At 40.7% G+C, this 15,827-nt stretch overlaps 2 protein-coding genes across 8 annotated transcripts in view; one reads left to right on the forward strand and one right to left on the reverse strand.

Moving 5' to 3' along the window:
- nol10 (nucleolar protein 10) overlaps positions 1-4,105 on the reverse strand; it is a 73,186-nt gene extending 69,081 nt beyond the window's left edge. For both annotated transcript variants that reach the window (XM_068022587.1, XM_068022596.1), the window contains exon 1: positions 3,923-4,105. In XM_068022587.1, coding sequence (XP_067878688.1) covers positions 3,923-3,988 — 66 coding nt within the window. In that variant the 5' untranslated portion in view covers positions 3,989-4,105. The remainder of the gene's footprint in view (positions 1-3,922) is intronic.
- A 95-nt stretch (positions 4,106-4,200) lies between these two features.
- Positions 4,201-15,827, forward strand: part of LOC137356812 (V-type proton ATPase subunit C 1-B-like) — a 114,741-nt gene continuing 103,114 nt past the window's right edge. For 3 of the 6 annotated variants that reach the window (XR_010971114.1, XM_068022608.1, XM_068022645.1), the window contains exons 1-4: positions 4,201-4,501; positions 5,365-5,528; positions 5,894-5,961; positions 15,058-15,143. Coding sequence is in view for 5 of the 6 variants with exons in the window: in XM_068022608.1 (XP_067878709.1) it covers positions 5,400-5,528; positions 5,894-5,961; positions 15,058-15,143 (283 nt within the window). In the remaining variant the exon portion in view is untranslated. Of the gene's footprint in view, positions 4,502-4,543; positions 4,743-4,792; positions 4,865-5,364; positions 5,529-5,893; positions 5,962-15,057; positions 15,144-15,827 lie in introns of those variants that run through there. The other 3 variants (XM_068022617.1, XM_068022627.1, XM_068022636.1) reach the window with 3 other exon arrangements.

Below are 15,827 nucleotides of genomic sequence, written 5' to 3' on the forward strand. Positions count from 1 at the left end.
TGGGGTTCTATGATGCATGGAATGTGGAAAAAAGTGGACCTGATAGACAGACACATCTGTTCTTGTCCCACACATTCTTATATTCTTAAAGTCAATTGAAGGAGATTTGACTGATTTTCCCCTTCCTAACCCAGAGTTGCTGAGTCTAATTCTAGCTCCACTGTTGCAGCTCAGGCCAGCAACCAAACCTGGGACCTCAATGATCTGAATAGCTCATGGTTGGCATCCTTCCATCTATGAAAGATGATGGACATGCAGCAAACAATCCATTTAAATGGGGTGTCTTTTCTTGGTGCACCTTTGCTGATGCTCTGAAGGCTGTTCCTTGATGCAGTTTCTACCACAAGTGCCTGACGTGAAGCTGCCAAGTGACGCTGTGGTAGTGCACACCAGTCTACAGGACGTGTCGCCATTTCCCTCTTTTGCCAGCTAGTGACTCCCTGGTGCGATAGTCAACGCAAGCATCCTTGAAGCGGAGTTCTGGGCAGCCCACTGGTTGTCTGGCCCCATCTAACTCACCATAAAGTCCTTGGGTATGCAACCATCTTCTATTCTGCAGACGTGTCCAATCCACCAAAAGTTGCCTCTGTTTGATTAGTGCCAATACACTTGGGAGCTCTGCCTTTGAGAGGACTGCCACATTTGTGATTTTGTCCTACCAGGATATACCCATAATGCGTCGCAGACAGCGAATCTAAATAAACTCACTAAACCTTCAGGGTAATACAATACAGCAATTTTATTCAGTGGCGGTTCCATATTTTGCCCTTAAAATAAACCAGCATACAATTCAAAGTGAAATAATTCACTTATGGAAAGTGCTTTCAGATACTGGAGATAAATGTGGCACCATATAAATAAATCCAAGTCTTTAACTTATATACACAGTTAATATATACATCCAATCATCTTGGAATCTGTTCCAACAAATTGCCTTTAAAAATAAAATAAACCATTCTTCGGTTATTCATTTTGTTTACCTAATAATAAAATCTAGTTGTCAGTTTTAGGCTATGCCATATTGCAGATTCTTAAGACATGTGCATTAAGTCTGCTTTGAATTGACAAAAAAAAAAATGGGAAAAGTACTGGGACATAACTCACTGTCAAAATAACTGTTAGGCTACTGCCCCTTGCCACTGTTTATGAACATATGGTAACAGCAACTTCAGGTGAAGGGCAGATGCATGACCAAACTCAAAAATGTCCAAAGGTTGCTGTCCAAGTTGTAGTGTGAGCTTCACAAAATCATCTCGCTGTCTGAATCATTAACATGAATTGAATTGCATAAGGTTACTGTAATTGCACTGTAGGTATGAACTAACTCACCACAGGAAGTTAAGCCCTGTCCATTTCAGTCTAAATACCCTATTAACAACGTGATACATGTTTTACTACTAGTTTTACTGAAAAAGAACTATTACAAGTCTTGAGTCTCATTCCTTCATGTTTTAATTATTGGAGATTTTTTGAATGTAATTTTTTTTTAAAAAGGTAATTTTCCTGTCTTTTTTCCCCTCTTTTAATCCATTCTTCTTTCCCTCCCTGCATCTGATTTGACATTGAATTTACCCACTCTGAAATTCCACTTCCTTCTAATGTCCTTGTGCTGATAATTTCAGAATCCTTCTATCAGATTAGTTGAGGAGATACACAATTGCTTGCCCTGTTCACTTAGGTCCCAGATGCCCTGTTTCTTTCACTGTGACTTTATCAGCTCGTACTTTCAGCAACTTGCCAAGTAAAAAAGTTTAAAAACCTAAATTTGCAAGGACAGAAGCTGTTAGATAGCGTGCCACAAATTATAACCCAATATAAATTTTAAAGAAAATTGCTATTGAAGTTATAAAAGCACAACATTACAAATGTGGGAATTTATGAAACTATTTGTTTAATGGCAATCATAAAACTGACCGCCTGCCAGGTGTTCAATTGTGCTACTTGCCATTTTATTTCTCAGTAAACCATCATTTTACTATGTACCCTCTATCGACATACTGGAGTAAGTCAAATTTGTACCTGGCAGACTTAGATGCAGGGGCACGAAAGAATTGGATTCCAAGGGAACACCCTTACAGAGCTGTCACAGCAGTGAAAAATTCAATGTGGATTTTGATCTCACCATGATCTACTTTTAATTTCATTTTAATAAACTATGCATTGCCTCATAAGTCTAAATTTAAATTAATAAAATGTATTGGAATTCACCCAGTATTTCTGAAACTTTTAAAAATTGCATTTGCTGCATACAGTAATCCATATACTGCTGTGCGACAATTACAAATTGTGGTGTATAAAAAAATGACAGTCACATAACTTCAGAGTGCTGCAAATATCAGAGTTATGCATGCCCTTTCAATTATGCTGTATAGAAAGACTGCAGTGACATATTGTAATATCACAAGTTATTTCTGCATGGTTAAGTTGGAACATTCTCAATTTAACTTTAGATATTAGAGATTTGTGCTGTATTAGTAAAAGCAAATGCATACACATAGGTGACTAATGGGTAATGTACTCTTTACAGGTGCAGGGGCTCTGCAGAATAAGCTATACTCAAAAAAACAATTAAATGATCCTGGTATTTGGAGCATTGTAAACCATTATTATAACATTCCATATCATATATAAATGCAACTTTTTTGTTATACTGTATACACAAGGTACACCTTGTAAATCAGTATTTTTCTTAAAATCAGCTGTCAGAGGACTTTTGGTTAGGACATAACACTTCAGTGACAAACAATAACAAATAGTCCAGGTATTATGAAATTTATCCTTGTGGGATAACTGAAAAACTTGAATGTTGTACTGAGGTAGCAACAGGCAAATTAATGTATTCTCCAGCAAGTGATAGTAACCTCCATCTTCAAACTTCTGTGTACAACAGACAGTTCTCTAGGTGATGACACTGTATGAGAACATTTTGCAAACAGAAGAATTAGTGTATGAGGGTTCCTCACTGCTACTCCAGTGTCAGTATTGTATGAAAACCTTGAAGATTCTACAGAGTCCTCAGGCACAAGAGGGTTTTGGTTTATATGGTAGCAACACCAATAGCACTGACATGGTCACAGAAGTCCGATAACTCAGCTAGAGCTCTTCAAAGTTGCAGAGGGTGCATTGTACTATACGGCAGGGCTTCCTCTTAGCTTTCTCGTGCATTGGGTCCAGAGGAAAATATTGGTTTACTCTGTAGCCAAACAGGGTTACAACTTTCTATTCAATCAAGAGACAGGCTTCACAATAACACAAACCGCAAGTGGGGGAGGGGAAATAAAGTTATGCACTCTTCTACCAGATATCATTGGTTTTCCCAAACAGCTTAGACATGGTTATGCAACAAGTGCTTTGCACAGAGCTGGTGTTATATTATCTAGCTGCAAAGCATAATTTTTAACACTGAACAAGAACTTAGCATGAGGTACCACCTAGTGAAGCTACAAAACAGGGCTATCAGTACACTAAACATAAAAAGGACCAAGACCTCAAACCAGGGATTAAGGCCATGGTGTGCCAGACGGCAGTGATCCCAGTATTCCCAAATGCTTAGGGCGACTTGGACAATCTACAGCAGGCACCTGGAGAAATACCACCAACGCTGTCTCCACAAAATCCTTCACATTCATTGTGAGGATAGGCAGTCTAATGACAGCATCCTCTCTCAAGCCAACATTCCTGGCATCAAGGCGCTGATCACCCAAAACCAGCTTCACTGGACGGGTCAGGGATGCTGAGTATTTCCAGCCGAGGCCGCAGTGCAGCCGCTCACTCCGATGCCCCCGGTGTGTGGGACCGACACCCAGGGCCGCCTCGACAACCACGCTGGATCCGGGCCCGTTGTCCGGGGCAACTGGACACCGGACACCCGAGGCGGCATCCCCTCACCCCGGTAACACGCGCGAGCCCACCATTCACTCACCTCCGGCAGCGACCTGCCGCAACTCAGGTTGTAAATCTTCACATCATTCACATTCGAGATCTGCATCTCGTCAGCGGCCGCTCATTCACAAATAATTTCAATCCTGCCACGCGCTTCACAAACAGCTCGTGGAACGTCACCCGCTAACCCCCCAATTCAAGACCAAGCCGACGCGCAGCTCAAAGGCCAACCGGAAAAGGCGTTATGCAAATACCAGGCGTCCTCCTAATATTCAAATAAGGGGGTGTGGTTTATTATGTAAAGCTGGGCGCGCTGCGCAGCCGGTTCTGCGCACAAGGACATGAGCCTCCTGCCTCACCTGTAACATTTTTTGTTGCACTGAAGCGCTCGGGTTCCAGAGCGGAGAGGGAAAGGGAAACCAGCAAGAAACTTCAGAAAGAGGACAGGAGAGGAGAGGGGTTTTCATTGATAGCACTCACCCGCTTAGTGATACAATTAAAGTTATTGATTAATTACTTATCGGCGATAACTGAACGAAATGACAAGGGGATTGCTAAATTGAGAGGCAAAGAGATTTTTTTAAATCTTCAGGGCACTGCCAAGTCCACTAATTCTGAGGTAATGTGAATGACGTTTCTTTTATTTCACAATTCATTTTTAACTTTTATATGTAAATCAGCATTTGATTTGTGGCAGGAGGCCGTAATCAACTGATTTTAACATTTTTAATGCTTCAATAACGGATACAATAACCGAACTCTTAAGAACAGAAATTCTTATTAAAAAAATATATGAAAGTGCACAGAAAGAATAAGAATTGCGGAAGGCGGATCTGATCTGGCTCCCTACAACTACGATAGTGAGTATAGTACAGTATTTCGCTCCCATAAAGAGATTGTTGCTCCTTTGGTGCGGAGCAGAAAATAAGTTTGGAGAAGTTTTCCGTTTTACTATACGCAGTGTAATTAATTCTTCTAACAGGTGTAATTATTTGTAAAATGAATTGTTTAGACTCGCGAATATATGTATATGCAGTTTGCTAATCGTGTTATTTTACAGTGCACTTTAAAAGCTGAAGCACAGTGAGCACTTTTGTGATCATTGAACTGTTCGCATTTTGTATTGTAACTTCGTCAGTTTATGGCACAGTAGTATAAATCAAGATATGTGGATTGTTAAACAGATTTTCATACAGTGAAAAGAGTCCTGCGTCGAAGATGTTTATTAACGACCGAATAACCCCATTATCGATAGTGTCATGAATCCTACGAGTTTGCGGTAAAAAAAAGTTTTTTTCCTATTCCAAGATTGATTGTCAGACAGGATCCATTGAAACCGGTGTCTGGTCCCCTAGTTAAAGTTGAAGCCTGAACAATTAATTTCGTGTCGATATTGAGTAGCAGATAGTTTGCACATAAATGATGACTTTGATGTCCTTTCATTCTGTCAGTTTTTTTCTAAAGCTTTTTTTTTACACTCAGCAGGTGCAGTGCGTTCCAAAGCGTCACAGGACAACATGAGCGAATACTGGTTAATTTCGGCCCCTGTAGACAAATCGAACCAACAAATATGGGAAAGAATGAACACTGTAACTGAAAAAGCCAGTTTGTCGAATAATTTTAAATTCCCGATCCCCGAACTCAAGGTAACTTCTGTTCCTGCTAATTACCCCTCTTCAAAACAACCTGTCCATAAACATAAACTGGAAGTTGTGGCACTGTCTCTTGGCTTGCCTTCGAGCAGATACGTAACGATAATAAGGATACAGTTTATCAAACCCTTCAGTATCTTATGGAGCAGGGTTATTTCAGCTCGGTTATATTTGTCTTTTCCATCATGTGAGCAATACATTACTTGATTTCCAGTTTCAAACTTTTTCATTGTATATGTTGTAAAAATGACTTGATTACACTATAATCATGTGATTATTTTGGATGCCTTATTTCAGTGTTTCAAACAGTTTAATTATGAAAAGTAACAAACATCCTGATGCTCTCTCTTTTCCCATAGGTGGGGACATTAGATTCATTGGTTGGACTCTCTGATGAACTAGGAAAACTTGATACGTTTGTTGAAGGGTAAACACATTATTTACTGTATACGAACGAGTTAAAGAGTGTTTGGTTCGTACACTGGTTTCCTGTTGTAACTGTTCCTTAGTTCTAAACCGACCTAATGCAGATTTCACTCGGTTTAGGCAGATTTATCCAAACTGATAGCAACGGAGATCTGCAAGGCTCTGGTTTTATCTGACTGCCAAACTCAGAACCACTCCAGCCCAGCAAGGTGACATAAGGATGAAAAGTATAAAAGGATAATGATAAAAATTAAAGGGACAGACCATGTTAAAATCCAGTGGCTTTTCTTGGGAAAGTAGAATATAAAAGTTTGCCTTAAACATGTAATAAATCTGGCTTTAGAACATTTTTATCTCTAAGCATGGCTTTCAATATTTAACTTTAACTAAATATTGAAATGCTGTGACCCAGAAATACAACATCTAAAATAAATTTAAAAAGATGTGTTCCAGGTAGAAATATAATTCCGGGTTAATCTACATGAGTTTATTTATTATCCTGTTAACAAATTTGCAGAGGATAAAGAATGTAGAGAATTGAGATATTTTGTCAAACCAAAAAATTACAATTAAAAGGAAAAAATAGGTTTTCAATAACAGTGGGTTTATACATACTTGAGATATATTACTGAGCCATCAATCTGTCAGACTTGATCTTTGATCAATGTTGACTCAGTAGGTAGCATTCTTGACTTTGAGTCAGCAAGTTATTCATTTAAGCCCTCCAACAATAACTCCAAATGTATAAATCAACTCAGGCAACAAGTTGATACACAATGATCTAATCAGATCACAGCAGTATGCTACCAAGCCCTCTGCAACAAATTAAACCATGGTTCCCATCCCATTGAAAACCAGATACAGCATGCTATACTATGGCAGCAGGCAACAGTCCATTCATAGCACTCCAGGAGAGATCCACTGTCTTCAGCATTCTGGCTTACTGGTGTCGTTACATTTTGTTTCACTTGCATGGGAGTACCTGCAGCAACCACAATTGATTGATAGAATCTGGAATGCTGCCAAGTTTAAAAAAAAATATTTGATAAAAATACAGTTAAAGCAGTCTTATATTGGCATTTATGATTTCTGTATGTCTTGTAGTAAGCAGTATTACATCATCACAAAATATAGGCAATAGCTGTTTAATTTTATTTCACTTGTTGGTGATTAACGTGAAGAGTTTTCTTTTCTAGTAATGATTATCCTGAACGCTAGTAGAAGATAAATATAGTAAAATGCACAGCACATAATTGCAGCCAGAAATGTGCTATGATCATTGCATGATTAAAGACTGTTATTAGTCTTACTGCAGCAGAATATAGTTTGAAGTCTGTTTTTCCTTTCGTAAATGGAACAATAACAAATTGTTGCTAGCACTAAATATTGCAACAATATTGTGTATTAAGTACAGGTTCTTTAGAATCAGAATATCTGCCTTACAACATGAGTTTAAATGCAATTCAAGTGTATTTGTTTAGGGATTTTAAATGATACTGGGGATCTGGCTGGTGCAGAGGGTTAATGCATTTAGGAGCATAGGAACAGGAGTAGGCTATTTAGCCCCGAAGTCTGTTCCAGCATTCAGTTAGATCATTGTTGATCCCATATATTAACTCCATCTACCTGCCTTCGTTCTGTAACCCTTAATATCCTCCGCTAACAAAAATCTATCAACCTCAGTTTTGAAATTTTCAATTGGCCTAGCCTCAATAACTATTTGGAGCAGAGAATTCCAGATTTTCACTATCTTTTGTGTGAAGAAGTATTCCTGACATCACCACTTTCTGACAAACTGGCCTTCCTTGTGCTTGTGGTTGAATCCACCATGACAGATGAAATAAAAATCATCTTCTTCCTCTAGCTGTAAGGGTCCTACATGAAATGAGCTTGAGCAGTTTCAAGTAATTCTTGATTGTCATAGATCCCGATTATTAACTTGACTAATGTGGCACTAAATATGGCAATTTTCATTCAGAGAGGCTACAAGGATAACTGTGTGGAAATTGAAAACATAAGTTGGGCAATGGGGCACTCTTAGGAACATAGAAACATGAGTAGGCTATTCAGCACCTTGAGCCTGTGATGCTCTTCTAAGATTGGGACTAAAGCACAGTGTCAGACCAGAGTAGAGGATGCTTTATTCAGCAGTTTCCTGTGCTATACATATTGCAGCTACAAGGGACCATCTTGATGTCATCCTGTCCCAAACTGCCTAGAAATCTGGCCTTGCTACTAGGTCTGGGGGAAGAGGGTATGAGTGCCTGCTATAGAACCCGGGAACTTCAGCCTCAGGTGCCTCCATTTCATAAACCAAAAAAAAACTTCAATCTTCAGGAATTCAGGCTACAATCCCAGTTTGGACCTTCCTTCCCTCCCAGTGGGACTCAATTCACAGAATCGTTACTGTGTAGTAGGAGACCATTCGGCCCATCGTGTCCGCACTGGCTCTCTCAAAGAGCAATTCCCTCAGTTCCATTCCTCCAGCTTCTCCCCATAACCCTGCACATTCTTCCTCTTCATATAATTGTGTAATTCCCTTTTGAATACTTCAATTGAACCTGCCTCCACCACGTTCTCAGGCAATACATTCCAGATCTTAACCACTCGCTGCAAGCAAAAGTTTTTCCTCATATCACTTTTGCTTTTCTTACCAAATACTTTAAATCTGTACCCTCTCATTCTCGATCCTTTCACGAGTGGGAACAGTTTCTCTCTATCTACTCTGTCCTTGCTGGCTTTCCTTAATTAACTCACATTTGTCCATGTGACTATTGATTTTGTCCCGAACTATTTTTGCTAGATGTTTTCCCACCACCAAGGTTAAACTGACTGGCCTGTAGTTACTGGGCTTATCTTTGCACCTTTTTTTGAACAAGGGTGCAACGTTTGCAATTCTCCAGTCCTCCGGCACCACCCCCGAGTCTAAGGAAGACTGAAGAATTATGGCCAGTGCCTCTGCGATCTCCATCCTTATTTCCTTCAGTATCCTTGGATGCATCTCATCTGGTCCTGGTGCTTTATCCACTTTAAATACAAACAGCCCATCTAATACTTCCTCTTTATCAATTTTAAACCCCTCTAGTGTCTGACGTACTTCCTCTTTCACCATTGCCTGGGTTGCATTGGTAAAGACAGATACAAAGTATTACTTTAATACCTCAACTATGCCTTCTGCCTCCAGGTGTATATCCCCTTTCAGGTCCCTAATCAGCCCCACTCTTTTTTTTTTTACCACCCTTTTACTATTTATATGCCTATAGAAAACTTCAGGATTTCTTTTAATGCTAGCTGCCAGTCTCTTTTCATGCTCTCTCTTTGCTTCTCTTATTTACTCTTTCACTTCCCCTCTGGACCTTCTATATTCAGCCTAATTCTCAATAGTATCTTCTACCTGGCATCTGTCATAAGCACACTTTTTCTTCTTTATCTTAATCTCTACCTCTTTTGTCATCCAGGGAGCTCTGGATTTGTTTGCCTTACTTTTCCCCTTCAAGGGAACATACCTTGACTGTGCCCGAACTATCTCTTCCTTGAAGGTAGCCCATTGTTCATCTACTGGTTTTCCTGCCAGCTTTTGACCAATTTATTCACCCCTGCTCCATTCTTACCCCATTGAAATTGGCCTTCCCCCAGTTAATTATTCTTATCCTGGATTGCTCTTTGTCCTTTTCCATCGTCAGCCTAAACCTTATGATACAATGATCGCTATCCCCTAATGCTCTCCTACTGATACTTGATCCATTTGGCACACTTCATTCCCAAGAACCAGGTCGAGCAGTGCCTCCTTTCTTGTTGGACTAGCTACATACTGTTATAGAAAATTTTCCTGAACACACTCTAGGAACTCTTGCCCCTCACTGTCCTTTACACTACTATTATCCTAGTCTATGTTTGGATAATTAAAGTCCCCCATTATAACTACCCTATAATTTTTGCACCTCTCTGTAACTTCCTTGCAAATTTCTTCCTCCACGTCCTTTCCACTAGCTTGTGGCCTATAGACACCGAGCAATGTAACCGGATCTTTTTTGTTCCTTAGCTCTAGCCAAATTGGTTGTGTCCTTGACCCCTCTGGGACATATGTTTTCTCCAGCACTGCAACGCTCTCCTTAATCAATACTGCCACCCCTCCCCCCTTTTTCCCTTTCCTATCTTTCCTGAACACCTTGTCTGCAAGAATATGTAACACCCAGGCTTGCCCTTCTTTGAGCCTGGTCTCTGTTATAGCCACAGCATCATATTTCCACATGACAATCTGCGCCTGTACCTCACCAGTCTTATTAACCGCACTCTGTGCATTCACATACATGCACATTAACCCTGATTCAGACTTTATTACTTTCTTCCTTATTCTGACCCCACCTAATAACTTGCTGTTCCTTGCTCTAGTGCTATCTATCTCTCCCAGTATTCTGTGCACTTTGATATTTCTCTCTCATACTTGCTCCTGGTTCCCACACCCCTGACAAGTTATCAGTTTTGCTTCCCTCCAACCTGAGCTCCCTCTCAGGTTCCCATCCCCCTGACAAGTTAGTTTAAACCCTCCCCAACAGCACTAGCAAATCTCCCTGCAGGATATTCATCCCAGTCCTGTTAAGATGCAACCCGTCCATCTTGTACAGGTCTCACCTGTCCCAGACCTGATCCCAATGTTTCAGAAATCTGATGCCCTCCCTCCTACACCTGTTCTCCAGCCACATGTTCAATCACTCAATTCTCCTCTTCTTATGCTCACTTGCATGTGGGACTGGGAGTAATCCTGAGATTATTGCTTTTGAAGTTGTGCTTTTTAATCTTCCTAGTTCCCTAAAATCTGCTTTCAGGACCTAATTCCCACTTCTTACCAATGTATTGGTACCAATGTGGACCATGACCTCTGGCTGTTCACCCTCCCCCAGAAGAATGTCCAGTAGCCGCTCCCTGACATCCTTGACCTGGCACCAGGGAGGCAACACACCACCGTGGAGTCACGTTTGCTGCCGCAGAAATGCCTGTCTGTTCCCCTAACTAAATAATCCTCTTTTAACTACTGCTTTTCCACTCCTCTTCCTCTCCTCCTGTGCAGCTGAGCCACCTGTGGTGTCACAAACTTGGCTCTGACTGCACTCCTCTGAGGATCCATCACTCTCACCAGTATCCAAAATGGAAAACTGATTAGCGAGTGAGATTATATCAGGGAACTCCTGCACTACCTGCCTGGTTCTCTTATACTGCCTGGCAGTCACCCATTCCCTATTTGCCTGCATGCTCCTAACCTATGGTGTGACCACTTCCCTAAATGTGCTATCCGCATAGTCCTCTGCCTCGCGGATGCACAACGGTGACTCCAGCCGCCGCTCAAGTTCTGAAACCCAGCGCTCAAGCTTCTGCAGCCGGTGACATTTCCTGCAGATGTGTTTGTCTGGGGCACGTGGTGTGCCCATGACTTCCCACATTCCAATTGGCAGAGCTGCCCTGCCATACCTTAACTTTACAGACTATTTATTAGAAGTAGAAAAGCTTACCAGGTACTCACCAACCAGCTCCTTCCTCTGCACCGAAGCAGGAACCAAATACTGGAGGGTTAAAAAAGTAGGAAAAAAAGGTAGAAAAATGGAGCACCTCCGCCCCACTTCACCAAACTCGCCACTCACCAAACTGGAATCTCCACACTCAATGCAATCTGCAATCTGTTTTGTCCTTCAGAAGGCTAGTACAACTCTTTCCACTCAAGTAGTTGGGTCCTTGTTATATGGAGGATGTGACAACTGCCAGTTTAGGGGGAAAACCCCTCATTAGTCCTGCCCCTCTGATACATCTGCACATTGTCTTGTAAATGATTCCATTCAACTGGCCAAGTAAGGCCCGAACCCTGTGTAACGGGTCCTGGGGGATTTTGCACCCTCCGATGAGTCCACCGGAATAACTAAGGAACTTTAATCCTGTTATTATTAGATTGCAATATACATAGGAAATGGTGGTGTGGAGACTACCAATAGGCCATAGCTTTCTTCTGTTTTGTTAAATGAAAATCAGATCCATTTTTAAAGTTCTTATAAATTTGGTTGTACTTTTTCAATGGCTTTGTTAACAACATTGAAATTATCCAAGTATTACTTTAGTGTTTAGGAATGATCTTTTTAACTATGTGTGCTCCATGTTTTGAATAAGTAACACATTTAATTGGTGCATTCTTATAGGATTTTTTTAAAATTTGCTTCCATACCTTTGATTCTTTAAAGTTTTTGGCAAAAGTTTTGTTTTTCTAAGTTCAAGACCTGTATTCCAATATGCTCTCATCTAAAGGCAAAATAGTTTTTCTTTTGTCCCTCTCTCAGTAATAGTTTGTAAAAGATTCAATGAAAGCTGAAAATGTAAATAGCTGTTGTGGCAAAATGTTGGCCTCTTACAAATGCACCAGTTTAACTTTTAGCTTCAATGATTCAAAACTGTGGGCTATCATTGAATGAGTTTTGCTTCTTTAGATCAATTTGATAGATCTACAGAAGTGAGGCAGCGTATAGAATCATAGAACAATTTAGCACAGAAGGAGGCCATCCCTTTGACAGAAGTATTCAAATAGTCTCGCTCCCCTGATCTTTCCCATACCCCTGCAAGTATTTCCCCTTCAAGTATTTATCCAATTCCCTTGTGACTTTTTTTCTTGAATCTGCTTCCCCTCCCACCATCCTTTCAGGCAGTGCTGCATTAAAAAAATGCTCTGGTTCTTTTGCCAGTTACCTGAATTCTGTGTCCTCTGATTATTGCCCCTTCTGCCACTGGAAACAACATTGGGCCCAATTTTAAATGTCTGTAAGTGGGTGGGTTTTGAATGAGGTAAAATCTTTCCCTGTAATAAAAGTAAAATACTGCAGATGCTGGAAATCTGAAACAAAACAAAAAGTGCTGGAAATACTCAGCAGGTCAGGCAGCATCTGTGGAGAGAGAAGCAAAGTTAACCTTTCAGGTCTGTGATTCATCGAACCATAGAGTTATACAGCACAGAAACAGGCCCTTCGGCCCACCATGTCCGCGCCGACCATCAAGCACCTATCTATTCTAATTCCATTTTCCAGCACTTGTAGCCTTGTATGCTATGGCATTTCAAGTGCTCATCTAAATACTTCTTAAATGTTGTGAGGGTTCCTGCCTCTATCATCCCTTCAGGTAGTGTGTTCCAGATTCCAAGCACCCTCTGGGTGAAAAAATATTTCCTCAAATCCCCTCTAAACCTCCTGCCCTTTACCTTAAATCTATGCCCCCTGGTTATTGACCCCTCCACTAAGGGAAAAAGTTTCTTCCTATCTACCCTATTAATGCACCTCATAATTTTGTATACCTCAATCAGGTTCCCCCTCAGCCTTCTCTGCTCTAAGGAAAACAACCCTAGCCTATCCATTCTCTCTTCATACCTGAAATGCTGTAGCCCAGGCAACGTCCTCTAAGGGGCGGCACAGTGGCGCAGTGGTTAGCACTGCAGCCTTACAGCTCCAGGGACCCGGGTTCAATTCTGGGTACTGCCTGTGCGGTGTTTGCAAGTTCTTCCTGTGACTGCGTGGGTTTTCGCCGGGTGCTCTGGTTTCCTCCCACAGCCAAAGACTTGCAGGTTGATAGGTAAATTGGCCATTGTAAATTGCCCCTAGTGTAGGTAGGTGATAGGGAATATGGGATTACTGCAGGGTTAGAATAAATGGGTGGTTGTTGGTCGGCACAGATTCGGTGGGCCGAAGGGCCTGTTTCAGTGCTGTATCTCTAAAATAAAAAAAATTAAAAATAAAAAAATCCTAGTGTATCTCCTCTGCACCCTCTCCAGTGCAATCACATCCTTCCTATAGCATGGCAACCAGAACTGTACACAGTACTCCAGCTGTGGCCTAACTAGTGTTTTATACAGCTCCATCATAACCTCCCTGCTCTTATATTCTGTGCCTCGGCTAATAAAGGCAAGTATCCCATATGCCTTCCTAACCACCTTATCTACCTGTGCTGCTGCCTTCAGTGATCTATGGACAAGTACACCAAGGTCCCTCTGACCCTCTGTACTTCCTAGCGTCCTACCATCCATTGTATATTCCCTTTTTATATATATTTTATACATTTCTTCTCACTTTGTCCTACCATCTTCAAAGGAATGTATGCCTACACTCGCAGGTTTCTCTGTTCCTGCACCCACTTTAAAATTGTACCATTTAGTTGATATTGCCTCTCCTCATTCCAACAACCAAAATGTATCACCTCACTTTTTTTAAAATTAAATTGCATCTGTCACATGTCTACCCATTTCACCAGTCTGTCTCTGTCCTCCTGAAGTCAGCTACTATCCTCCTCCCTGTTTACTACATTTTTGAGCTTCATGTCATCTGCAAACTTTGAAATGATGCCCTGTACATCCAAGTACAGGTCATTAGTACATATCAAAAAAAAGTTAGTGGTCCTAATACCAAGCCCTGGGAGGACAGCAATTTATACTACCTGTCAGTCTGAAAAACCCACGACTACTTTTTGCTTTCTGTCTCAGCCAATTTTGTATCCATGCTACCACTGCCCCTTTAATTCCATTTGCTTCAGTTTTGCTAACATGTCATTTATATGGTACTTTATCAACTCATTTTGAAAATCCATTTATATATCAAATCTCTCCTTTTATCAAGGAACTTGATCAAGTTAGTCAAACATGATATATGGTTTAATAAATCCATGCTGTCATTTATTAACCCATATTTTTCCAAGTGACAATTAATTTTTGTCTCAGATTATTGCCTCCAAAAATTTCCACACCACCAATGTTAGGCAGTCTGACCTGTAATTGCCAGGTTTATCTCTCTTGCCTTTGGGACTGATGTGTGGCTTTGCGGGGTGGGGGGGGCGGTGGGGGGGGGCGGGGGTGCGGATGCGGTTGGCAGGGGCGGGTGGATGATATTAAAGGGAAAGTTCAGGATGAAGCCTATTAGCACCAGCACACTTCATGTCAAATGATTAAGTGTATTTTCAATGGCAGTTCATTTTCTGCAGGGATCTATTCTTTCACTAATTTAAATGTTTGTTTCAAATGATTTCTTACCATGTTTACTGCCAGTTACTCAGAGTTGGCTCTGTTTGTGTGTTTTGATCTAAGCATCGTAAAGAAGCTGGCACAGTACACAGCAGATATTATGGAGGATTCCAAGGATAAAGCTCAAGAAAACCTGTTAGCTAATGGAGGTGGGTTCTGTAAAATATACTGTAGTATACACCCATGAACGGTGAAGGTTACTCAACAAGATGCTGCAGCTTTGAAAGATAGGTGATGTACATTATTCAAAACCTGCAATAAAGTTGGTGAGTATATGTGGTGCATTAAACTGTTATATGTAAAATAATCATGCCTTCAAGCCTTAACTCATCTCTAATGTATATCTTTCCAATCAATACACTTTACTTCTTCAATCAGTACACATTTTCATTTTGTGAAGTCTATTCCAGAATAATATCCATACACAAAACACCTTGTCTAATGATATCTTGCAGTTGGTAGTGGCATCAATGTAGTACTGGGCCCTGTGATACTTGATACAAATCTGACATGCTGAAGGATCACGAGTCTTGACTTTTAAATGCCATCTAAAATTAATATTTAATCAGTGCTTGAATATTAGTAGCCTGATTAGATGAAGTTGAACATTAATTTTCAAACAATTGAGAATAGTCTACCTTGTTTGGAAATACCTTTATACATATATGGTGTATGTGATTTGTGACAATCTAGCATTCTTTAAACTGCACACTAAGGCTGGGACTGTTGAAAATTGTGGAAGACTAGAAAATCCTGTTAATGCTACAGTTGCTACATTAATAATCTGGTTTCTGTTTTCTTCATCATGAACTTGAGTACACCAGCACTCAGAA

This window comes from Heterodontus francisci, chromosome 3, assembly GCF_036365525.1.
Source record: "Heterodontus francisci isolate sHetFra1 chromosome 3, sHetFra1.hap1, whole genome shotgun sequence".
Lineage (NCBI taxonomy): Eukaryota > Metazoa > Chordata > Chondrichthyes > Heterodontiformes > Heterodontidae > Heterodontus > Heterodontus francisci.